Here is a 23,216-nt window from a genome sequence, read left to right as displayed (position 1 = left end):
GCTCGGGCAAAGAATTGAACCAGCAACCTGACCCCGAGGGAGTCATCACGGTGCAGGCTCTCTCAGCCATGCCAAGGGTGGCCTTGAGAGAGGAGGGGAGCTACAATTAAGCTCACAACAAAGGCAACACAGAGAAAGCTGCTGTAGATCATTGCCAGCAGAAATTGACAACTGTAGAAAACTGATGAGGGAAGCTAAGAGACTCGAGACTCCCTGGTTCTCCTCCCTCCCCCCCCCCCCCCCTCCAGCAGGGTCCACTATGGAGTAGCTGATGGCCTGAGGCCATGTGACAATTTTCTCATTGAGCAGACAATGAAGAATCCCCAGCAGGGTGCTATGGGTTCAGTACTCAATGGAAACCACTTCAAGGCAGACTTGTTAAATAAATAGCTCAGTAGCAGGGTGGGGGAAAGCAGCCAGCAAGGACATAGCTCTAGCAGCTTCTAGCCAGAGCAGGGGCTAAAAAGACATTTTTAAAAATCACAAGATCTTGCTCTGGCGTAATGGGGGCTCCGGCCACTCGTAGCCAGTGTCACTGTGGCATGCATTGGTGGCTGGTGTGATTCCTACTGTACTGGTCTGCAGATAGAGAGAGGGTGTGTGTGTGCGCGCGCGCGCACGGGCCCCCCAGGCTGGATGATCCTGGCTCCTGTGACAAGAAGTCTGTGCTACACTGTGTCCCTGGGACCTAACAAACTTTTCTACCTGCCACCTGAGTCTCCCACCTGGCTTCAGGGGACAGTTGCATCCAGGAGTTTAAAGAGCTGGTCCAGGAGCTTGTTGGAGCCCTAGTTCTGATTTCTAGGAAGGCCCACAGGCATGGAAGCAAGCCGGGGATGCCACTAGTGGAAGAAGGCAGAGGCGTGGCATCCATCCAGAAGACCACAGGGAAGCAGGTGAAAGGGGACTCCAGGAATTTTAGAAACATGAAGGTAATAGAAACCAGCCCGCAGTTCTCAATCAAAACTAAACTAACCATGTTTCGTGGAGGTTAGAGAGGAGAGAGACCCTCGAGATCCACAAGGAGCACTTAAAGACGAGAAAGTCATTGCGGAGAAACTAAGTGAATTCTTTGCTTCCGTCTTCACAGCTGAGGCTGTCAGGGAGATTCCCAAACCTGACCCATCCTTTGTAGGTGACAAAGCTGAGGACCTGTCACAGATTGAAGCGTCATTAGAGGAGGTTTTGGAATTAATTGATAAACTGAACAGTGACAAGTCACCAGGGCTGGATGGCATTCACCCAAGAGTCCTCAAAGCACTCAAATGGGAAATTGCGGAACTGTTAACTATGGGTTAACCTATCCTTTAAATCGGCTTCTGTACCTAATGACTGGAAGGTAGCTAATGTAACGTGAATATTTAAAAAGGGCTCCAGAGGCGATCCTGGCAATTACAGACTGGTAATTGCCAGTACCAGGCAAAATTAGTTGAAACAATAGTAAAGAACAGAATTGTCAGACACACAGAACATCATTTGTTGGGCAAAAGTCAACATGGTTTCTGTAAAGGGAAATCGTGTCTTCCTAATCTATTAGAGTCCTTCGAAGGGGTCAACAAACATGTGGCCAAGGGGGATCCAGTAGATATAATGCACTTAGATTTCCAGAAAGCTTATGCTCCTACACTTCAGTTAGTCTATAAGGTGCCACAGGACTCTTCGTCGCTTTTGCAGATTCAGACTAACACGGCTACCCCTCTGATACCAGAAAGCCTTTGACAAGATCATAAGAGGGAAGGTCCTTTCATGGATCGGGAACTGGTTGAAAGACAGGAAACAAAGGATAGGAATAGATGGTACATTTTCAGAATGGGGAGGGGTAACTGGTGGTGTTCCAAGGGTCAGTCCTGGGACCAATCCTATTCAACTTATTCACAAATGATCCAGAGAAAGGGGTAAGCAGTGAGGTGGCAAAGTTTGCTGACGATATTAAACTGCTCAAGGTAGGTAAGACCAAAGCAGACTGGGAAGAACTTAAAAAAGTTCTCACCAAACTGAGTGACTGGGCAACAAAATGGCAAATGAAACTGAATGTGGATAAGTGTAAAGTAATGCACATCGGGAAAAATAACCCCGACTATACGTACAGTGTGATGGGGGGTAATTTAGCTACGACAAATCAGGGAAGATCTTGGAGTCATCGTGGATAGTTCTCTGAAGACGTCCACGCAGTGCACAGCGGCAGTCAAAAACGCAAAGAGGATGTTAGGAATTATTAAGAAAGGGATGGAGAATCAGCTGGAGAATATCTTATTGCCCTTGTATAAATCCATGGAACACCCACATCTGGAATACGTACAGATGTGGTCTCATCTCAAAAGAGATATACTGGCATTAGAAAAGGTTCAGAGAAGGGCAACTAAAATGCTGAGGGGTTTGGAACGGGTCCCATATGAGGAGAGATTAAAGCGACTGGGACTTTTCAGCTTGGAAAAGAGGAGACTAAGGGGGGATACGATCGAGGTCTATAAAATCATGAGTGGGGTGGAGAAAGTGAGTAAGGAAAAGTTGTTTACTTGTTCCCATAATATAAGAACTAGGGGCCACCAAATGAAATGAATGGGCAGCAGGTTTAAACCAAACCAAAGGAAGTTCTTCTCACAGCGCTTAGTCACTCGCGGAACTCCTCGCCTGAGGAGGCTGGGAGGGCGAGGACTAGAACAGAGTTCAAGAGAACTAGATACATTCATGGAGCTTGTGACAGAGGGTGGAGATGGCTGGCGGGAGAGAGATCCCTTGATCATTCCCTGGTTGGTTCCCTCCCTCTGGGCCACCTGGCACCGGCCACTGTTGGCCGACAGGACACTGGGCGGGATGGGCTGACACCACGACATCACCATTAACACCCTCCTAGGGTGGAATAAGCCCGGCCAGCCGTCTCACAACGGAACAGTCGGCCAGCTTCCGCCCGTTGGTGCTGGACCTGACGCCCGGCCACAGGCAGGAGGGAAAGTCCCGGTGGAGGGCTCACAGCTGACGCCTTGCAGGAGGGGAAATCAGGCAGACGACTGGTCCCTGCTCCTGCCAACGGGCAAAGCGTTTGAACAGGGCGCAGCACAAAGGCGCCCGCGTGGGAACACAGGGCCGGGCGGCAGGTTCAGGACGACGATGGGAGACCGGGGTGGGCAGAGGGGTCACGGGATGACCCATGTGTTCCACCACCGGCCTGAGCGCGGCTGGACGGGTCTCACTACCAACCCTCCTCCAGCGATGGGGGCGGAGACCGTCTGGAAAGGGGGCGCTGCCGCTGAACTCTGGGAGGGGTGAGTAGCGGAGCTGCCCCCAAGCGCGTGTGCGCGAGCGCCTTCCCCCCTTGAAGCATGTCGTGCTGGTAACGGAGCTGCGCAAGGCTGGGCCCCGCCCGCTCCGGCCCCTGCGCCCGCCCGCCCGCCCCGGAGGAAGACACGCCAGCCGGCTTTCTTACCAAGAGTGCGCTTTTATTTTTTGAGTTTTTTTTGTCTTTTTTTTTTTTTTTTAGGGGGGAATTATTTTTTTAAACCTCAGGGCATCCCCCCTTTTTTCCCCTCCCCCTCCACAGGGGCCCAACGGGGCAGGGGGGCAGGAAGGGCCTGGGGAAAAGGGAAGGATCGAGAAACCAAAGCCGATTGTATCGTCGTCTCATCTGTCCGGCTCACGTCAACACATTCCAAGCACAACTTAAGAAATGCAAACTAAACCAAAAAAAATATATATATATTTATATATATCATTTGTCTTCTCTCCGGACGCACGGGGGGAGAGGGCGCTGGCTCTCCGGCGGGGGCCGCCACCTCGGAAAGGGAGGGGGTGGAGATCCGCTAAGCCCTGCCCCCATGGCCAGGCCCTACCCCCAGTCTGCCTCAGTACAAAACGCGCCGTGGAGGCGGGGCGCCCGGCCCGCTCAGGCCAGGCCAAACCCTTCGGAGCACTCCTGGATGGCCAGTAGCAGCATGTGGCGTAGCTTCTCGTAGCTCTCGTAGGCGGGGAGGTCGAGCTGGTTGAAACTGGGGGGGGCGGGAGAAACCACTGAGGGGGGGCAGGAGGCCAAGGCCCCCCCATTCTAGGATGGGACACGGTTTCCACCCCCACCGAGGAGCTCACAGACCCCACCCCGACTTCCCTACGTGCCCCCCAGGGACCCTGCGGCGTGTCTGCGCTGGCCACCCCCTTTCAGGGACCCTGCGGCGTGTCCACGCTGCCCCCCCCGGATCCTCTAGCCTGTGTCTGCGTTGCCCCCATGGCCAGGCGGCTGGCCACGCCCCCCCGGGGACCCTGTGTCCACGCCGCCCCCACGGCCAGGCCCCCCCGGGGACCCTGTGTCCACGCCGCCCCCACGGCCAGGCCCCCCCGGGGACCCTGTGTCCACGCCGCCCCCACGGCCAGGCCCCCCCGGGGACCCTGTGTCCACGCCGCCCCCACGGCCACGCCTCCCCGGGGACCCTGTGTCCACGCCGCCCCCACGGCCAGGCCCCCCCGGGGACCCTGTGTCCACGCCGCCCCCACGGCCAGGCCCCCCCAGGGACCCTGTGTCCACGCCGCCCCCACGGCCAGGCCCCCCCGGGACGCTGCGGCTTGTGCGCTGCCGCCCGGCCTCACCACGTGTGAGCAGAAGGCAGCCTGTCGGTGGAGCGGTCGTCACGGTGGATCTGGAACTTCTGGATGCCGTTCATGCCCTCCAGGGCGGCGAAACCCTGCAGCGGGACCTTGGAGGTGCCCGTCACAAACTGCAGGAACTTGGCTCGGTCCGCCTGGTCGAAGGAGCGCAGGGCACGCCAGAACCACTGGATCTGCCGGGGGGGAGGAGCGTCAGAGCAGCCGGGGGAGCTGGGACAGGCGGACAGCCACACACGCCACGCCCGAGGCCCCGCAGGACACACCCAGCAGGGGCAGCCCCCCACGCCACGCCCAAGGCCCCCCACGCCACGCCCAAGGCCCCGCAGGACACACCCAGCAGGGGCAGCCCCACACGCCACGCCCGAGGCCCCACACGCCACGCCCGAGGCCCCAGCCCCACCTGGATGGAGTTGGACTGGTACTTGTGGTACTCGGTGTTGGACTTGAGGTCGTCGATGTCGATGGTGGGCAGCCCCGAGATGAGCAGCTCCAGCTCCTGCTCCGTGAAGATGGAGATGAGGCGCTTGGGGATGATCTCGTAGAAACCCTCCAGGAAGGCGGCCAGCTGCTTGCGGATGGCTCCTAGGGGAGGAAGCAGAGTCAGCCAGCCCCTGGGCCCCACGCCCTCCTGCAGCCAGGAGAGGGGAGGCTCCGGCCCAGCCCAGCGGCTCTGGGGCGTGTTAGGGTAGGTCCTACAGAAACCGCCTACCAGTCATCCTCATCTGGCAGACCAGGTGCACGTACTCCTTCTTGTTCTCCTCCGTCACCAGGATATTGGCCCCGTTGGGCTTCAGGTCCCGCACCTCGCACACGCCGAACTCCTGCACCTGGGGGCAGGGACAGCGGGTGAGGGGGGCAGGGACAGCGGGGCACAAGCCCCCGCCCCGCCCAGCCGCCCCGGGGAACCCCGCTACCTCAGTGCTGAAGGTGAGGTCGTAGCCGAGCGTGGACACGTCGTTCTCCAGCAGGTAGACCAGGCCCTGGTAGAAGTGGTAATCCTCGCTCTCCATGTCCGTGTACCTGGGGGGCAGGACGGGGTTAGGGAGGTCCCACGGCCCCCGCCGTGCCCCGCGCCCCCGCCCCCTGCCGCCGGGCGCACCTCACGGACTTGCCCAGGATGTGCTTGTAGAAGGAGCGGGTGAAGTAGCACTCCAGCAGGCGGTTGTCGTACACGGCCTTGGCCACGATGCGGCCCACGAACTTGAAGTAGCTCAGGTGGTTGGGGTTGCAGTGGGACGAGGGGTTGATGGTGTAGGTGACGCGGTCGCCGGGCGAGGTGCGGAACAGGGCGTACATGGGGTTGAACATCTCCCGCGAGATGATCATGTACCACTCGCGCAGCAGCCCGCCCGCGTCCTGCCCCTCCTCCCCCTCGAACACGATGTACCTGCGGGAGGCGGGGCTTAGGGGCAGGCGGCTCCGCCCATCTCGTCTCCCCCTCCTCCCCGCCACACAGCCCCCACATGTACCTGCGGGAGGCGGGGCTTAGGGGCAGGCGGCTCCGCCCATCTCGTCTCCCCCTCCTCCCCACCACACAGCCCCCCCATGTACCTGTGGGAGGCGGGGCTTGGGGGCAGGCGGCTCCGCCCATCTCGTCTCCCCCTCCTCCCCACCACACAGCCCCCCCATGTACCTGCGGGAGGCGGGGCTTAGGGGGCAGGCGGCTCCGCCCATCTCGTCTCCCCCTCCTCCCCACCACACAGCCCCCCCATGTACCTGTGGGAGGCGGGGCTTAGGGGGCAGGCGGCTCCGCCCATCTCGTCTCCCCCTCCTCCCCGCCACACAGCCCCCCCCCCCCCCATGTACCTGTGGGAGGCGGGGCTTAGGGGGCAGGCGGCTCCGCCCATCTCGTCTCCCCCTCCTCCCCACCACACAGCCCCCCCATGTACCTGCGGGAGGCGGGGCTTAGGGGGCAGGCGGCTCCGCCCATCTCGTCTCCCCCTCCTCCCTGCCACACAGCCCCCCCATGTACCTGTGGGAGGCGGGGCTTGGGGGCAGGCGGCTCCGCCCATCTCGTCTCTCCCTCCTCCCCACCACACAGCCCCCCCCCCCCATGTACCTGTGGGAGGCGGGGCTTGGGGGCAGGCGGCTCCGCCCATCTCGTCTCTCCCTCCTCCCCACCACACAGCCCCCCCCCCCATGTACCTGTGGGAGGCGGGGCTTAGGGGGCAGGCGGCTCCGCCCATCTCGTCTCCCCCTCCTCCCCACCACACAGCCCCCCCATGTACCTGTGGGAGGCGGGGCTTAGGGGAAGGGCGGCTGCACCCCATCTCCTGTCTCCCCCACCCAGCTCTTCCCCCTCCCACACCATGTACCTGCGGGAGGCGGGGCTTGGGGGCAGCAGCTCCGCCCCATCTTCTGTCTTCCCCCTCCCCCACCATGAACCTGGGAAGGGGAAGGGTTGGGGCGGAACATGCACAGCCACACCCACTCCTCCTGCCCCTCCTCCCGTGGGAGGGTAGAGCGCAGGACCCTCGACACCCTCGCGGCTGCCCCCCAGGGAGAAGCGGGGCTCACAGTCTGTTCTTCATCTCCTCGGGCGACTTGCGGTGCAGCTCCCGGTACGAGTCCTCGAAGACGTGGTCACGGCGCACGTGCACGGCCATGTCCTCCTTCCGCAGCCCCTCGTCCAGCCGTTCCAGCTCCTGGCGGAAGTACCTGGGGGGAGGGCAGGCGTTGGCCTGGGGAACCCCTTGCCACGCCCCCTGCCCCACCCCCAGGAGCTGGGGAAACCCCGCCACCGGCCACGCCCCCCTGCCCCACCCCCAACGCCTGAGGCAGAGCCCCACCCCCCAGGACCCGGGGAGCCCCCTGCCCCACCCCCCTTCGTACTTGCGCTTGACGTCGAAGTCCAGCACGCGGATGTAGTCCACCAGGACGGCGAAGGGCCCGTCGGCCAGGTGGGTGGTGGACTGCCGGAGGATCTGGTTCAGCACCGTGCGGTGGGTCTCTGCAGGTGGGACACGGGGGTGACTCTTCGCTCTTCCCCCCCTCAGCTCCCCAGGAACCTCCCCGGCTTTACAACCCCCCCCCCACGCTGCCCCTTGTGCCAACCGGGCCCCAATTCCCCCCAGGGCTCTGCCCCGCCCATCCCCTCACGCTGCCCCTTGTGCCAACCGGGCCCCAATTCCCCCCAGGGCTCTGCCCCGCCCATCCCCTCACGCTGCCCCTTGTGCCAACCGGGCCCCAATTCCCCCAGGGCTCTGCCCCCCCCAGCTCCATACGCTGCCCCTTGTGCCAACCGGGCCCCAATTCCCCCCCCCAGGGCTCTGCCCCGCCCATCCCCTCACGCTGCCCCTTGTGCCAACCGGGCCCCAATTCCCCCCAGGGCTCTGCCCCCCCCATCCCCTCACGCTGCCCCTTGTGCCAACCGGGCCCCAATTCCCCCCAGGGCTCTGCCCCGCCCATCCCCTCACGCTGCCCCTTGTGCCAACCGGGCCCCAATTCCCCCCAGGGCTCTGCCCCCCCAGCCCCTCACACTGCCCCTTGTGCCAACCGGGCCCCAATTCCCCCAGGGCTCTGCCCCCCCCAGCTCCATACGCTGCCCCTTGTGCCAACCGGGCCCCAATTCCCCCCCCCAGGGCTCTGCCCCGCCCATCCCCTCACGCTGCCCCTTGTGCCAACCGGGCCCCAATTCCCCCCCCCCAGGGCTCTGCCCCGCCCATCCCCTCACGCTGCCCCTTGTGCCAACCGGGCCCCAATTCCCCCAGGGCTCTGCCCCCCCCCAGCTCCATACGCTGCCCCTTGTGCCAACTAGACCCCAGTTCCCTGTAACCAGGCTGTGCCCCTCACCGGCAAAGCGCAGGAACTTCTGTGTGTCGGGGGGCAGGCTGGAGGAGATGTGCATGGAGGAGGGCTCGCGGGAGAAGAAGGGGTCCAGCGAGGAGGGGGTGGCGGGTGTGAGGGGGGCGGGCGACAGGGGCGGTGGCTCGTCCTTGATGTGGGCCAGCTGACTCTCACGCGTGTCCCGCACTGGCGGCTTGCTCTCCCGCTCTGTGGCGTGCACCAGGAAGAAGGCTTCCACGGCCGGCTGCAGCACTGCAGGGAGAACGGGAGCTCGGTGGGTCTGGCCCCCATCCATGGCCCGCTGCAGCTTGGGGGGCTGAGATTGAGGGTGCCTGGCCCCGCCCGCTGCAGCTTGGGGGGCTGAGATTGAGGGTGCCTGGCCCCGCCCGCTGCAGCCTGGCGCTGGGGGGGTGAGATCGAGGGACCGGCCCCGCCCACTGCAGCTTGGGGGGCTGAGATCGAGGGTGCCTGGCCCCGCCCGCTGCAGCTTGGGGGGCTGAGATTGAGGGTGCCTGGCCCCGCCCGCTGCAGCTTGGGGGGCTGAGATTGAGGGTGCCTGGCCCCGCCCGCTGCAGCCTGGCGCTGGGGGGGTGAGATCGAGGGACCGGCCCCGCCCACTGCAGCTTGGGGGGCTGAGATCGAGGGTGCCTGGCCCCGCCCGCTGCAGCTTGGGGGGCTGAGATTGAGGGTGCCTGGCCCCGCCCGCTGCAGCCTGGCGCTGGGGGGGGTGAGATCGAGGGACCGGCCCCGCCCACTACAGCTTGGGGGGCTGAGATTGAGGGTGCCTGGCCCCGCCCGCTGCAGCCTGGCGCTGGGGGGGTGAGATCGAGGGACCGGCCCCGCCCACTGCAGCTTGGGGGGCTGAGATCGAGGGTGCCTGGCCCCGCCCGCTGCAGCTTGGGGGGCTGAGATTGAGGGTGCCTGGCCCCGCCCGCTGCAGCCTGGCGCTGGGGGGGGGGCTGAGATCGAGGGTGCCTGGCCCTGCCCGCTGCAGCTTGGCGCTAGGGGGGTGAGATCGGGGGGTGGGACCGGCCCCGCCCGCTGCAGCTTGGCACGGGGGGGTGGGGGGGCGAGATGGGGGGACCGGCCCGGCCGCGGCGGCAGGGAGCCCTGGGCCGGCGCTCACCCAGGACAGCGTGCTGGTCGTGGGACTCCTCCAGCTCCTTCAGGCACTCGCCCAGCATGGCCCAGAGCTCATCCAGGTGCAGCTGCTCGCTGAGGAGGGGCAGGTCTGGGGGGCGCTCGTCCTTGTCCGCAGGCTGGGGCCCTTCCGAACCTGCAAGGCGGGAGGCTCATGCGGCAGCGACTCGGCCCAGGCAGCGCAGTCCCGCCGCTGTGGGACACGCGGGATTTCCCGCGTCCCCGGCCAGGCCCCGCGGAGGGGGCGCGGCCCAGGAAGTGACGAGCGCGGCCGGCCCTGCTCCGCGCTGTTTTTGCGGGTGGGTATTTTTTGGGAAGCCGCCCGGCGCCCGCCCCAGAGTGGCTGCATCTCCGCGGCCAGCCCAGCCCAGGCACTCACCGACCGCCGGGGCGTCCTGCGGGGCTGGCGAGGGCTGGTCCACGTCCATGGGCGACTCGTCCCGGCGACCCGGCCCCTCCGACTGGCTGGCCTCGGACTGCGTGGGAACAGGGGGTCAGGGGGCCGGAGGGACGGGCTGTCCGGCAGCGGCTGGGGTGACGGGATCGAGGGCATGCATGGACCCGCAATGGCCCCGCCCCGGCAGGCGGATGAGGGCAGAGGGCATGCGGGGGGGCCTCCCCGGGGGGGCAGAATACTCCCACCCCCCTAGGCCTACGGGGGGGGAGGGGGGCCCCGGGGCTGGGAGCCATTAGGTGCGTACCCCTCCCGCAGCAGAGGACCCAGGCCCTTCGGCTCCCCGCCCCTGAGGGCGCCAGCGGGGGGGGGGAGCCATTAGGTGCGTACCCCTCCCGCAGCAGAGGACCCAGGCCCTTCGGCTCCCCGCCCCTGAGGGCGCCAGCGGGGGGGGGGAGCCATTAGGTGCGTACCCCTCCCGCAGCAGAGGACCCAGGCCTCCCGGCTCCCCGCCCCTGAGGGCGCCAGCGGGGGGGGGGGGGGGGAGCCATTAGGTGCGTACCCCTCCCGCAGCAGAGGACCCAGGCCTCCCAGCTCCCCGCCCCTGAGGGCGCCAGCGGGGGGGGGAGCCATTAGGTGCGTACCCCTCCCGCAGCAGAGGACCCAGGCCCTTCGGCTCCCCGCCCCTGAGGGCGCCAGCGGGGGGGGGAGCCATTAGGTGCGTACCCCTCCCGCAGCAGAGGACCCAGGCCCTTCGGCTCCCTGCCCCTGAGGGCGCCAGCGGGGGGGGGGGGAGCCATTAGGTGCGTACCCCTCCCGCAGCAGAGGACCCAGGCCTCCCGGCTCCCCGCCCCTGAGGGCGCCAGCGGGGGGGGGGGGGGGAGCCATTAGGTGCGTACCCCTCCCGCAGCAGAGGACCCAGGCCTCCCGGCTCCCCGCCCCTGAGGGCGCCAGCGGGGGGGGGAGCCATTAGGTGCGTACCCCTCCCGCAGCAGAGGACCCAGGCCTCCCGGCTCCCCGCCCCTGAGGGCGCCAGCGGGGGGGGGAGCCATTAGGTGCGTACCCCTCCCGCAGCAGAGGACCCAGGCATCCCAGCTCCCCGCCCCTGAGGGCGCCAGCGGGGGGGCCCCCGAAGGGCAAGAGGGCGTGGGGAGGAATCGGCCCCAGGGCTGGCCGGCCAGTTCAGGCCACGCGGGCCAGCGGCTCCCGTGCCCGCTAGTTGGGGGGGGGGGGGGAGATGGCGCCCCCGAGCCAGGGGAGTCCCGGGCAGGGGAGCGGACCCCGTGGAGTGGCCCCAAGCGCCACCGGCCCCATGCTAACCGTTGCTGCCTGCTGCTGCCGCCGCGCCCGCTGCCCCTCACGTACCATTTGTATAATGGCGTCAGCCTCAGCCTCCAGCTGCCGGACAGCGGCCTGGATGCTGCTAGCTGAGCCCAGAGCGGAGCTACCTGCTGGAGGGGAGACGGGTCAGTGCGGCTGCCGGGGGTCCCCGCCCCCGGGGGCCCCCGCCCCGGCCCAGCGCCCTACCTAGGCGGCCCGTCTGCTTGGCTTTCTTGTTGGCGCGCCGCGTGTCGTCCCGCAGCTGGATCACCACCTGCAGCACGCGCAGGAAGAACTTCTGGGTGGAGGTCTTGGAGGTCAGCACGGACATGGAGGGCAGCTGCAGCTCCCGCCCGCCCAGCGCCCGCTTCTGGGAAGCCACGATCACCACGTTCTCCGCCACGTCGAACCTGCCGGGGCAGGGCTTAGTGGGGCCCTGTGGGGCGGGCCGGGGGGGGGGGGGGGGGGGGCGGGGGGGCCACTCACCTGCTCTGCATCTTGCCCTTCAGCTTGGTGGCCTGGGGCTGCTCCTCGGGGAGCCCGTCGGGGGAGAGCAACTCGCAGTGCGCCCGCCGCTGCTGCTCCAGGTTGTACTCCCGCAGCTCCGCCAGCAGCGTGCCTGGGGGCCCCCAGACCTTCCTCAGCTTTTCCCTGCTGGCCCCGCCCCCCGCAACCCCCCTCGGCACCCCGCCCCATCCCCCTCGGCATGCCAGGCGCCCCCTCGGCACCCCGCAACCCCCCTCGGCACCCCGCACCCCACAATCCCCCTCGGCACCCCGCAATCCCCCTCGGCACCCCGCACCCCACAATCCCCCTCGGCATGCCAGGCGCCCCCTCGGCACCCCGCACCCCGCAATCCCCCTCGGCGCCCCGCAACCCCCCTCGGCACCCCGCACCCCACAATCCCCCTCGGCATGCCAGGCGCCCCCTCGGCACCCCGCACCCCGCAATCCCCCTCGGCGCCCCGCAACCCCCCTCGGCACCCCGCACCCCACAATCCCCCTCGGCATGCCAGGCGCCCCCTCGGCACCCCGCAATCCCCCTCGGCATGCCAGGCACCCCCTCCGCAGCCCGCCCCCTCAGCACCCGCAATCCGCCTCGGCGCCCCGCCCGGCATCCCGCCCCCCCCGGCATCCCGCCCCGCCGCAATCCCCCGCGCCCCCACCAGCCCAGCCTGTTACCGATCTGTTTGCAGAGCGTGTAGCCCAGCTGCCGGGCCCCGCTGAGCAGCAGCCGGAGAACCGTGTCCCGGGTGGGCGAGTCGCCCCGCGACAGCTGGAGCAGGACGTTGGCCGCGTCCTCCAGCCCCTCCTCCGAGCAGGAGTGCGACGTCAGCACCTGTGGGGAGGGACCGGGCGTGAAGCGGGTGTGGGGAGGGCGCTGGCTGGCGCCGGGCGGCCAATGCCCCAGGCTTACCTCCACCGACAGCTGCAGCTGGTTTTCTGTCAGGCCCGATGCCACCGTCTTGCCCTCTGTCCCGCCGCTGCCCGCCTCTCCCGCCTTGGCCGGAGACTTGCTGCCCTTGGCGGGGGCTGCTGGGGACAGTGAAGGGTTAGTGGACCGTGGACGGGGGGCAGGGTGATGCTGGGCTGCTGGGGACAGCGCAGGGTGAGTGCCCCATGACCCGAGGGCAGGGCGGCGCTGGGGCCGGTGCAGGGCAAGCGGGGCCATGGCCTGGCGCAGGGTGAGCGGGGCCACGGCCTGGGGCAGGGCGGTGCTGGGGCAGGCACAGGGCGAGCGGGGCCACGGCCCGGGGCAGGGCGGTGCTGGGGCAGGCACAGGGCGAGCGGGGCCACGGCCCGGGGCAGGGCGGCGCTGGGGCAGGCGCAGGGCGAGCAGGGCCACGGCCCGGGGCAGGGCGGCGCTGGGGCAGGCGCAGGGCGAGCGGGGCCACGGCCCGGGGCAGGGCGGTGCTGGGGCAGGCGCAGGGCGAGCAGGGCCACGGCCCGGGGCAGGGCGGCGCTGGGGCAGGCGCAGGGCGAGCGGGGCCACGGCCTGGGGCAGGGCGGTGCTGGGGCAGGCGCAGGGCGGCGCTGGGGCAGGCGCAGGGCGAGCGGGGCCACGGCCCGGGGCAGGGCGGTGCTGGGGCAGGCGCAGGGCGAGCAGGGCCACGGCCTGGGGCAGGGCGGCGCTGGGGCAGGCGCAGGGCGAGTGGGACCATGGCCCGGGGCAGGGCGGCGCTGGGGCAGGCGCAGGGCGAGCGGGGCCACGGCCCGGGGCAGGGCGGTGCTGGGGCAGGCGCAGGGCGAGTGGGACCATGGCCCGGGGCAGGGCGGCGCTGGGGCAGGCGCAGGGCGAGCGGGGCCATGGCTCGGGGCAGGGCGGTGCTGGGGCAGGCGCAGGGCGAGCAGGGCCACGGCCTGGGGCAGGGCGGCGCTGGGGCAGGCGCAGGGCGAGTGGGACCATGGCCCGGGGCAGGGCGGCGCTGGGGCAGGCGCAGGGCGAGCAGGGCCACGGCTCGGGGCAGGGCGGCGCTGGGGCAGGCGCAGGGCGAGTGGGACCATGGCCCGGGGCAGGGCGGCGCTGGGGCAGGCGCAGGGCGAGCGGGGCCACGGCCCGGGGCAGGGCGGCGCTGGGGCAGGCGCAGGGCGAGTGGGACCATGGCCCGGGGCAGGGCGGCGCTGGGGCAGGCGCAGGGCGAGCGGGGCCACGGCCCGGGGCAGGGCGGCGCTGGGGCAGGCGCAGGGCGAGTGGGACCATGGCCCGGGGCAGGGCGGCGCTGGGGCAGGCGCAGGGCGAGCGGGGCCATGGCTCGGGGCAGGGCGGTGCCCACCTGGGGTGGTGGGGGCGGGGGCGGGGGCAGCGCCCGGCCCCTCGGGCGCCTTGTTCTCAGGCAGGGCGATGGAGATGAGCGACAGCAGGCGCAGCAGCTTCTCGGTCAGCAGCGAGCTGCGCCGGATGACGGGGTGCGACAGCATGTTCATGAGCTGGCCCAGCGGCGAGGCCTCCAGGCTGCAGGGGGCGCTCTCGCCCTCGGCGCCCGCGCTCACCGGCGCCGCCTTGACCGAGTTCTTGCCCTTGCGGCTCACGTTCATGTTGTCCAGTTTGACCAGCAAGTCCCAGAAGTCGGTGGAGATGCCGCTGGCCTGGCCGGGGCTGCCCGTGGGCCGGGCGCCGCGCTCCCCGTCGCAGGGCGCCTCCTTGGGCCGCTGCTGCGTGAAGTGGCTGGGGAACACCTGGGGGGGGGGGGAGACCGAGCCTGAGATGCAGCCGCCTCTGGGGGGTGGCAGCTGCACATACGGCTGCAAGGGCCTGCCCCCCTCCCCCCCCCCCGTCAGAGGGGAAGCGCTGGGGGAGCAGCGACAGAGGGACTCGAGCAGGCCCCGGCGCCCCCACGTGGCCGGGCCCCGGCTCCCCCCACCCCTCTGCTAGAGGCAGCAAGGGGGGACCGACTCGCCCACCATCAGGCAAACGTTTCCGCAGCTAATCCCGCCCCGCCCCGCCCCGCCCGGCCCCTGCGGCACCTTGGCCAGCTGGATGAGCGTGTCCAGCACGTGGCGGCAGACCACGGGGGCGGCCTGGGGGTGGATGTGCACGGTGGAGCCGGCGGCGGCCGAGGCGGCGTGCTTCTCCGTGTGCTTGCGCCCGCCGGCCCGCTGGATCTGGAAGATGTTGGTGCGGCAGCCCAGGGCGGCGTCCATGGAGACGGAGAGCCAGGAGAGCTGGCCGGAGCTGCGGGCCTCCATCTTGTGCAGCAGGTCCAGGGGGCGGCCCTCGGGGGCGCCGGGCTTGGCCGCCCGCTTGGCCCGCTCCTCGGGCGGCCCCTTGGGCGTCTCCAGGCAGGCCTCGCTCTCGCTGCTGCGCTGCAGGATGGACAGCAGGCTGCGCAGCACCCAGCCCCGCGTCTGCCCGTGGTAGCAGAGGTTGCGCAGCACCCGGTGCAGCCGGCTGGTGTTCAGCTTGGGCTCGTCCACGAACAGCAGCACCAGCAGGCAGGACAGCGCCTCGTGGTCCAGCAGCAGGCGGCCCCGCAGGCGCAGCAGGCTGTCCGCCGCGCTGCCCGACGGCCTGGGGGGCAGGGAGGTCAGGCCTGGGCCCCGGAGCCGGCCCCCTGCCCATCACCGGCAGTCCCCACTCCCCTCCCCTCCCCCGGAGCCAGCCCCCTGCCCATCACCGGCAGTGCCCGCTCCCCTCCCCCGGAGCCAGCCCCCTGCCCATCACCGGCAGTCCCCACTCCCCTCCCCTCCCCCGGAGCCAGCCCCCTGCCCATCACCGGCAGTCCCCACTCCCCTCCCCCGGCGGGGCCTGGGCCCCGGAGCCAGCCCCCGGCCCATCACCGGCAGTCCCCACTCCCCTCCCCCGGAGCCAGCCCCCCGCCCACCACCGGCAGTCCCCACTCCCCTCCCCCGGAGCCAGCCCCCTGCCCATCACCGGCAGTCCCCACTCCCCTCCCCCGGAGCCAGCCCCCTGCCCATCACCGGCAGTCCCCACTCCCCTCCCCCGGCAGGGCCTGGGCCCCCGGAGCCAGCCCCCTGCCCATCACCGGCAGTCCCCACTCCCCTCCCCCGGCAGGGCCTGGGCCCCCGGAGCCAGCCCCCTGCCCATCACCGGCAGTCCCCACTCCCCTCCCCCGGAGCCAGCCCCCTGCCCATCACCGGCAGTCCCCACTCCCCTCCCCTGGCACGGCCTGGAGACCCCCCAGCCCATCACCGGCAGTCCCCACTCCCCTCCCCCGGAGCCAGCCCCCTGCCCATCACCGGCAGTCCCCACTCCCCTCCCCTGGCACTGCCTGGAGACCCCCCAGCCCATCACCGGCAGTCCCCACTCCCCTCCCCCGGAGCCAGCCCCCTGCCCATCACCGGCAGTCCCCACTCCCCTCCCCTGGCACGGCCTGGAGACCCCCCAGCCCATCACCGGCAGTCCCCACTCCCCTCCTCCGGAAGGGTCAGGGCCCCCGGAGCCGGCCCCCGGAGCCAGCCTCTCCCCCCCCAGGCCATCACTGTCAGTCTCCACTCCCCTCCCCCGGCACAGCCTGGAACCCCGGCATCCAGGCCCCAACCACCCCAGCCCGAGCCAGGAAGAGAGCTGGGGTCTGGCCTTCAGGCCCCCCGGCTCCAACCACCAGACCCCACTGCCCCGCCAGAGGTGGGCGAGTCCCCGCGGCTAAGTGCCCGCGCCCCAGGAGAGCCCCTCAGCCGGGCCTGGGGGTACCTGCTGTGACTGCTGCTGCCGCCCATGTGGAAGGTCCCCCCTCTCTGCACGGCCAGGCGCGTGTACTGCACCCCACGGTTCCCGCTCAGCCGGCTGGTGAAGGCTGCAGGAGGAGAGCGGAGGGGACGGGAGTTGGGGCTGCAGGACAAGCAGGGGCCATCGGGGGCTCCCCCGGAGGATCTAAGGGGGATCCCACCCGGGTGGCGAGGGATGGCCAATGGGGACGGGGCGCAGGGTGATCTAGGGGGGTCCCCACCTGGGCGGCGAGGGATGGCCAATGGGAACGGGGAGATCTAAGGGGGATCCCACCCGGGCAGCGAGGGATGGCCAATGGGGACGGGGCGCGGGGCGATCTAGGGGGGTCCCCACCTGGGCGGCGAGGGATGGCCAATGGGGACGGGGCGCGGGGCGATCTAGGGGGGTCCCCACCTGGGCGGCGAGGGATGGCCAATGGGGACGGGGCGCGGGGCGATCTAGGGGGGTCCCCACCTGGGCGGCGAGGGATGGCCAATGGGGACGGGGCGCGGGGCGATCTAGGGGGGTCCCCACCTGGGCGGCGAGGGATGGCCAATGGGGACGGGGCGCGGGGCGATCTAGGGGGGTCCCCACCTGGGCTGCGCAGGATGGCCGACAGGGCCGAGGTGCTGGAATGGCCGAAGAGACGCTCATGCATGAGCTGGCGCTGCCGGGCCTCCTGCTCGCGGCGCAGGGCCTGAGCCTCGGCAGCGATGTCGGGCGGCATGACGGCCAGCACGCTGTCCTCCATGTCCTCCAGCACCGAGCGCCGCAGGTCTGAGGGCAGCGTCTGGATGAAGGTCACCGGGTCCATGGGCGTGTCCGAGCTGGTGCCCTGTGCCAGCTCCCGCCGCTGCTGCTCCACCCGCTGCTGCGCCAGCACCTGCAGGGACAGGTCACTGCCTAGGGGGCCGAGCCAGGACCCCCCACACCAGCCCCTGCCAGGGAGCTGCACCCACCTCCACCTCCGCGGCAGCACCTACCTCCTCCTGGATGGCGGGGGGCAGGGCGGCCAGGAACTCGGGGCTGACCTCTGTCAGCCCGGGGTTGCTCACCACAGGTGGGGTGGGGGTGGTGGCGGTGGGTGGGGGCCGGGCTGGCGGCCGGATGCCCAGCTGGTTCTGCAGCACCTCGCGCCGGATGTCGTCCGGCAAGGCTGCCAGGAAGGAAGGGTCCACGCCCTCAGGGAGGTTTATTCCTGAAAGGAGATGATGAGGCATCACCAGGTAATGTAGCTACCTCTGGGGCGGGGCGGCTGGGGATCAGCTGCATAGAAAGCTGGGCTGGGCAGCTCAGCTGGGGCTGGGATGCGGCCACCTCTGGGGCGGGGCGGCTGGGGAACAGCCGCACAGAACGCCGCGGAGGACAAGTTGCCTGGGGCTGGGATGCGGCCACCTCTGGGGCGGGGCGGCTGGGGAACAGCCGCACAGAACGCCGCGGAGGACAAGTTGCCTGGGGCTGGGATGCAGCCACCTCTGGGGCGGGGCGGCTGGGGAATAGCCGCACAGAACGCCAGGGAGGACAAGTTGCCTGGGGCTGGGATGCAGCCACCTCTGGGGCGGGGCAGCTGGGGAACAGCCGCACAGAACGCCGGGGAGGACAAGTTGCCTGGGGCTGGGATGCAGCCACCTCTGGGGCGGGGCAGCTGGGGAACAGCCGCACAGAACGCCAGGGAGGACAAGTTGCCTGGGGCTGGGATGCAGCCACCTCTGGGGCGGGGCAGCTGGGGAACAGCCGCACAGAACGCCAGGGAGGACAAGTTGCCTGGGGCTGGGATGCAGCCACCTCTGGGGCGGGGCGGCTGGGGAACAGCCGCACACAACGCCGGGCCGGACAGCTCGGCTGAGCATGGCAGGTTCCGGCAGCAGGAGAGAGGCAGCATGGTTCACTCTGAGTAGCTGTGGGGCCCAGCCTGTCCCTGGCCCACGCCGGCCCCGGTACCTGCGAGCGGGTCCTCCTCTTCGCTGCTGGTGGAGGGGAGCGGCTCCTCCAGGATCCCGCGGGAGTCGGCTCCGGAGAGGGCCACGGCCGAGTCCCTGGTGGAGGAGCTCTCCGAGGACGAAGCGGGGGGAGAACTGGAGGGTGGGAGCCAGGGGTGAGCTGGAGGCGGGGAGGCCCCGTAAGCCCCCTCGCCACACCCCCGCCCCCCTCCACACCCTGCCCGTACCTGTCCTCCCCCTGCTGCCCGGCATCGGCCAGGCTGTCGACCCCGGCCTGGCCCTCGGGGCGCTGCTCCCCTGGCTCTGCCCCGGGGGCCCGGTGGGCGGGAGGTGGCTCTGCCCCACTGGGCACAGCGCCCTCCCCCACGCCCTCCTCCAGGTTGCAGGAGGCCAGGCTGCTGGTGTCCATGGGCGAGCCCTCCAGCTGGCTGCTCACGGCCGTCAGGGCGTCCGAGTCCTCCGCCCGCTCTGGGGACAGCGAGGCTGGGGGAGAAACGGGAGGGAGCGTCAGGAGGAGTCCAAAGGGAAACTGAGGCACAAAGAGGGGAAGGTGCCTTCCAAGGTCAGCCAGTAATCCAGCCAACCCTCCAACCCCACCCCCTCCCCCAGCCAGAGGAAGAACCCAGGCGCCCAGCTCCCAGCTGCCCCGTTCTAACCACTAGTCCTCCCCCCCGAGTCGGGGGAGAACCCAGGCACTCGGCTCCCAGCTCTAACCACTAGTTCTCCCCGTCTCGGGGAGGGGGGGGGGATGACAGGCGCCAGGCTCCCAGCTCTAACCACTAGTTCTCCCCGTCTCGGGGAGGGGGGGGGGGATGACAGGCGCCAGGCTCCCAGCTCTAACCACTAGTCCTCCCCGTCTCGGGGGGGAGGGGGGGGGGATGACAGGCGCCAGGCTCCCAGCTCTAACCACTAGTCCTCCCCGTCTCGGGGGGGGGGGGGGGGGATGACAGGCGCCAGGCTCCCAGCTCTAACCACTAGTCCTCCCCGTCTCGGGGGGGGGGGGGGGATGACAGGCGCCAGGCTCCCAGCTCTAACCACTAGTCCTCCCCGTCTCGGGGAGGGGGGGGGGATGACAGGCGCCAGGCTCCCAGCTCTAACCACTAGTCCTCCCCGTCTCGGGGGGGGGGGGGGGGGGGGGGGGGATGACAGGCGCCAGGCTCCCAGCTCTAACCACTAGTCCTCCCCGTCTCGGGGGGGGGGGGGGGGGGATGACAGGCGCCAGGCTCCCAGCTCTAACCACTAGTCCTCCCCATCTCGGGGGGGGGGGATGACAGGCGCCACGCTCCCAGCTCTAACCACTAGTCCCCCCCCCCGCCAAGGGGAGAACCCAGGCGCCCTGCTGCACCCAACGTACTGATGGTGGGGGCGGGTGACAGCTCCATCTGGGTGGCCTCAGCGTCAGCGCTGGGCCTTCCCGGCCCGGAGTCCTCCTGCTCCGCCGGCACCAGCAGCTGGCGCGAGGCCTCGGCGCTGGGCTGCCTGGCCAGCTCCGGGGGCGGCTCGGCACTGCCGGCTGCCGGCTGCGGGCTCTCCAGGGCGACCAGCGTCTGCTTGGGGCCGGCGGCGGGGCCCTCGGCGGCGGCGAAGCCATCCGGCCTGCCGGCGGCATCTGGGACAGGCAGGGAGGGCAGTGAGACGGGGCCGGCAGGGGCCCCCGCTGGCGAGGGCCCGGCGCTGGCTCGGTACCGCAGGAATCCCGCCCCACACGGTGCTAGGGGCCCGGGCGTCCGGCGGCGGCTGGCTCCGGCGGGCAGCGCTGAGGGCGACCCCGCGGGAAAGACAGTAGGCTGTATAGTCATCTCCGAGACTGGGTGTGACCCTCCAAACTATACAATCTACTACCTCGTCCCCCAGGGCCTCGGCTGCGGGGCGGCGGGAGGGGGCTGCCGGGCGGGGCACTTACCCGCTGGGCTCTGCTCGCTGGCCGGGCTGGCGCCGGGCACCGCCCCCTGCAAAGCAAGAGGGACAAGGTGAGACGGCCCGTCGGGACCCCGGCCCTGCACCCCCCGCAGCCAGAACAGACCCCGCGGGGGGGCCAGGGCGCCTCAGACCCCTCGGGGCAGGGTCCATCGCCCCCCTCACTCTGTTCTCTTCGTGTTCCCAGCCAGGGGCCCTCTGCCCTCCCTCCGTGCCTGCCCCGGGAGGAGCCTTGTTCTCTGCCCAGGCTGGGCCCAGGGCCGGGCCAGTCCACGTGGGGAATCGCCCAGCGCCGCGCCCCCACGACGTCACGGACGGGGGAGGGCGCTGCACCCCAACCCCTTGCCCCAGGTCCCAGCCCCCGCAGAAGTGACTTCCCACCCCTGGAAAGGGCCTGTCCCCTAGACCCCAGCGCCAGCTCGGGGGGGGGGGGGGGGGGCGGCCTGGCTCAGGGAGCCCAGCTGTAGCTCCTCACCTGGGCGTTCGGCTCCTTCCCATCCTTCTCCTCCTTGGCTTTCTCCGCCGCTTTGGCTTCCTCCTCCGCCAGCTGCTTGCGCCGCTTCTCCCGGCGCTCCTCCAGCTCCTCGTCCCGCAGCGCCTCCAGGTGGTTCACAATGGGGACCTTCACCACTGCGAGGCGGGCGGCGGGTTAGGGGCGGGGCTCACGAGACGCAGTCGGGCACGCTGGCATCCAGCTCGTCGGGGCTGGGGCGGAGCTAGGATACGGGGCGGGGCCAGGCCATGGGGGCGGGGCCAGGGGCTCACGAGACGCAGTCGGGCACGCTCTGGCATCCAGCTTGTCGGGGCTGGGGCGGAGCTAGGATACGGGGCGGGGCCAGGGGCTCACCAGACACAGTCGGGCACGCTCTGGCATCCAGCTTGTCGGGGCTGGGGCGGAGCTAGGATACGGGGCGGGGCCAGGGGCTCACCAGACGCAGTCGGGCACGCTCTGGCATCCAGCTCGTCGGGGCTGGGGCGGAGCTAGGATACGGGGCGGGGCCAGGGGCTCACCAGACGCAGTCGGGCACGCTCTCGGCATCCAGCTCGTCGGGGCTGGGGCGGAGCTAGGATACGGGGCGGGGCCAGGGGCTCACGAGACGCAGTCGGGCAGGCTCTCGGCATCCAGCTCGTCGGGGCTGGGGCGGAGCTAGGATACGGGGCGGGGCCAGGCCATGGGGGCGGGGCCAGGGGCTCACGAGACGCAGTCGGGCACGCTCTGGAATCCAGCTTGTTGGGGCTGGGGCGGAGCTAGGATACGGGGCGGGGCCAGGGGCTCACCAGACGCAGTCGGGCACGCTCTGGCATCCAGCTCGTCGGGGCTGGGGCGGAGCTAGGATACGGGGCGGGGCCAGGGGCTCACCAGACGCAGTCGGGCACGCTCTCGGCATCCAGCTCGTCGGGGCTGGGGCGGAGCTAGGATACGGGGCGGGGCCAGGGGCTCACCAGACGCAGTCGGGCACGCTCTCGGCATCCAGCTCGTCGGGGCTGGGGCAGAGCTAGGATACGGGGCGGGGCCAGGGGCTCACCAGACACAGTCGGGCACGCTCTCGGCATCCAGCTTGTCGGGGCTGGGGCGGAGCTAGGATACGGGGCGGGGCCAGGGGCTCACCAGACGCAGTCGGGCACGCTCTGGCATCCAGCTCGTCGGGGCTGGGGCGGAGCTAGGATACGGGGCGGGGCCAGGGGCTCACCAGACGCAGTCGGGCACGCTCTCGGCATCCAGCTCGTCGGGGCTGGGGCGGAGCTAGGATACGGGGCGGGGCCAGGGGCTCACGAGACGCAGTCGGGCACGCTCTCGGCATCCAGCTCGTCGGGGCTGGGGCGGAGCTAGGATACGGTGCGGGGCCAGGCCATGGGGGCGGGGCCAGGGGCTCACGAGACGCAGTCGGGCACGCTCTGGAATCCAGCTTGTTGGGGCTGGGGCGGAGCTAGGATACGGGGCGGGGCCAGGGGCTCACCAGACGCAGTCGGGCACGCTCTCGGCATCCAGCTCGTCGGGGCTGGGGCAGAGCTAGGATACGGGGCGGGGCCAGGGGCTCACCAGACGCAGTCGGGCACGCTCTCGGCATCCAGCTCGTCGGGGCTGGGGCGGAGCTAGGATACGGGGCGGGGCCAGGGGCTCACGAGACGCAGTCGGGCACGCTCTGGCATCCAGCTCGTCGGGGCTGGGGCGGAGCTAGGATACGGGGCGGGGCCAGGGGCTCACCAGACGCAGTCGGGCACGCTCTGGCATCCAGCTCGTCGGGGCTGGGGCGGAGCTAGGATACGGGGCGGGGCCAGGGGCTCACCAGACGCAGTCGGGCACGCTCTCGGCATCCAGCTCGTCGGGGCTGGGGCGGAGCTAGGATACGGGGCGGGGCCAGGCCATGGGGGCGGGGCCAGGGGCTCACGAGACGCAGTCGGGCACGCTCTGGAATCCAGCTTGTTGGGGCTGGGGCGGAGCTAGGATACGGGGCGGGGCCAGGGGCTCACCAGACGCAGTCGGGCACGCTCTCGGCATCCAGCTCGTCGGGGCTGGGGCGGAGCTAGGATACGGGGCGGGGCCAGGGGCTCACGAGACGCAGTCGGGCACGCTCTCGGCATCCAGCTCGTCGGGGCTGGGGCGGAGCTAGGATACGGGGCGGGGCCAGGCCATGGGGCGGGGCCAGGGGCTCACGAGACGCAGTCGGGCACGCTCTGGAATCCAGCTTGTTGGGGCTGGGGCGGAGCTAGGATACGGGGCGGGGCCAGGGGCTCACCAGACGCAGTCGGGCACGCTCTCGGCATCCAGCTCGTCGGGGCTGGGGCGGAGCTAGGATACGGGGCGGGGCCAGGGGCTCACCAGACGCAGTCGGGCACGCTCTCGGCATCCAGCTCGTCGGGGCTGGGGCGGAGCTAGGATACGGGGGCGGGGCCAGGGGCTCACGAGACGCAGTCGGGCACGCTCTGGCATCCAGCTCGTCGGGGCTGGGGCGGAACTA

At 69.8% G+C, this 23,216-nt stretch overlaps 1 protein-coding gene across 1 annotated transcript in view; it reads right to left on the bottom strand.

Moving 5' to 3' along the window:
* Nucleotides 1-3,677: 3,677 nt before the first annotated feature.
* HUWE1 (HECT, UBA and WWE domain containing E3 ubiquitin protein ligase 1) overlaps nucleotides 3,678-23,216 on the bottom strand; it is a gene marked incomplete at its 5' end in the record, with an annotated part of 40,968 nt that continues 21,429 nt past the window's right edge. Inside the window, 26 exon segments of the mRNA XM_075915976.1 lie at nucleotides 3,678-3,983; nucleotides 4,576-4,766; nucleotides 4,994-5,175; nucleotides 5,303-5,420; nucleotides 5,508-5,613; nucleotides 5,693-5,980; nucleotides 7,111-7,251; nucleotides 7,426-7,543; nucleotides 8,386-8,631; nucleotides 9,506-9,655; nucleotides 9,899-9,995; nucleotides 11,234-11,361; nucleotides 11,441-11,643; nucleotides 11,720-11,852; nucleotides 12,415-12,571; nucleotides 12,650-12,768; nucleotides 14,007-14,409; nucleotides 14,698-15,241; nucleotides 16,385-16,487; nucleotides 16,994-17,282; nucleotides 17,383-17,597; nucleotides 18,341-18,474; nucleotides 18,567-18,822; nucleotides 19,694-19,948; nucleotides 20,243-20,288; nucleotides 20,732-20,886. Of these exon segments, the coding sequence (XP_075772091.1) occupies nucleotides 3,881-3,983; nucleotides 4,576-4,766; nucleotides 4,994-5,175; nucleotides 5,303-5,420; nucleotides 5,508-5,613; nucleotides 5,693-5,980; nucleotides 7,111-7,251; nucleotides 7,426-7,543; nucleotides 8,386-8,631; nucleotides 9,506-9,655; nucleotides 9,899-9,995; nucleotides 11,234-11,361; nucleotides 11,441-11,643; nucleotides 11,720-11,852; nucleotides 12,415-12,571; nucleotides 12,650-12,768; nucleotides 14,007-14,409; nucleotides 14,698-15,241; nucleotides 16,385-16,487; nucleotides 16,994-17,282; nucleotides 17,383-17,597; nucleotides 18,341-18,474; nucleotides 18,567-18,822; nucleotides 19,694-19,948; nucleotides 20,243-20,288; nucleotides 20,732-20,886 (4,880 nt within the window).

Source organism: Pelodiscus sinensis, unplaced genomic scaffold (genome assembly GCF_049634645.1).
Source record: "Pelodiscus sinensis isolate JC-2024 unplaced genomic scaffold, ASM4963464v1 ctg187, whole genome shotgun sequence".
Lineage (NCBI taxonomy): Eukaryota > Metazoa > Chordata > Testudines > Trionychidae > Pelodiscus > Pelodiscus sinensis.
This window is presented reverse-complemented; position numbering and strand designations above follow the sequence as displayed.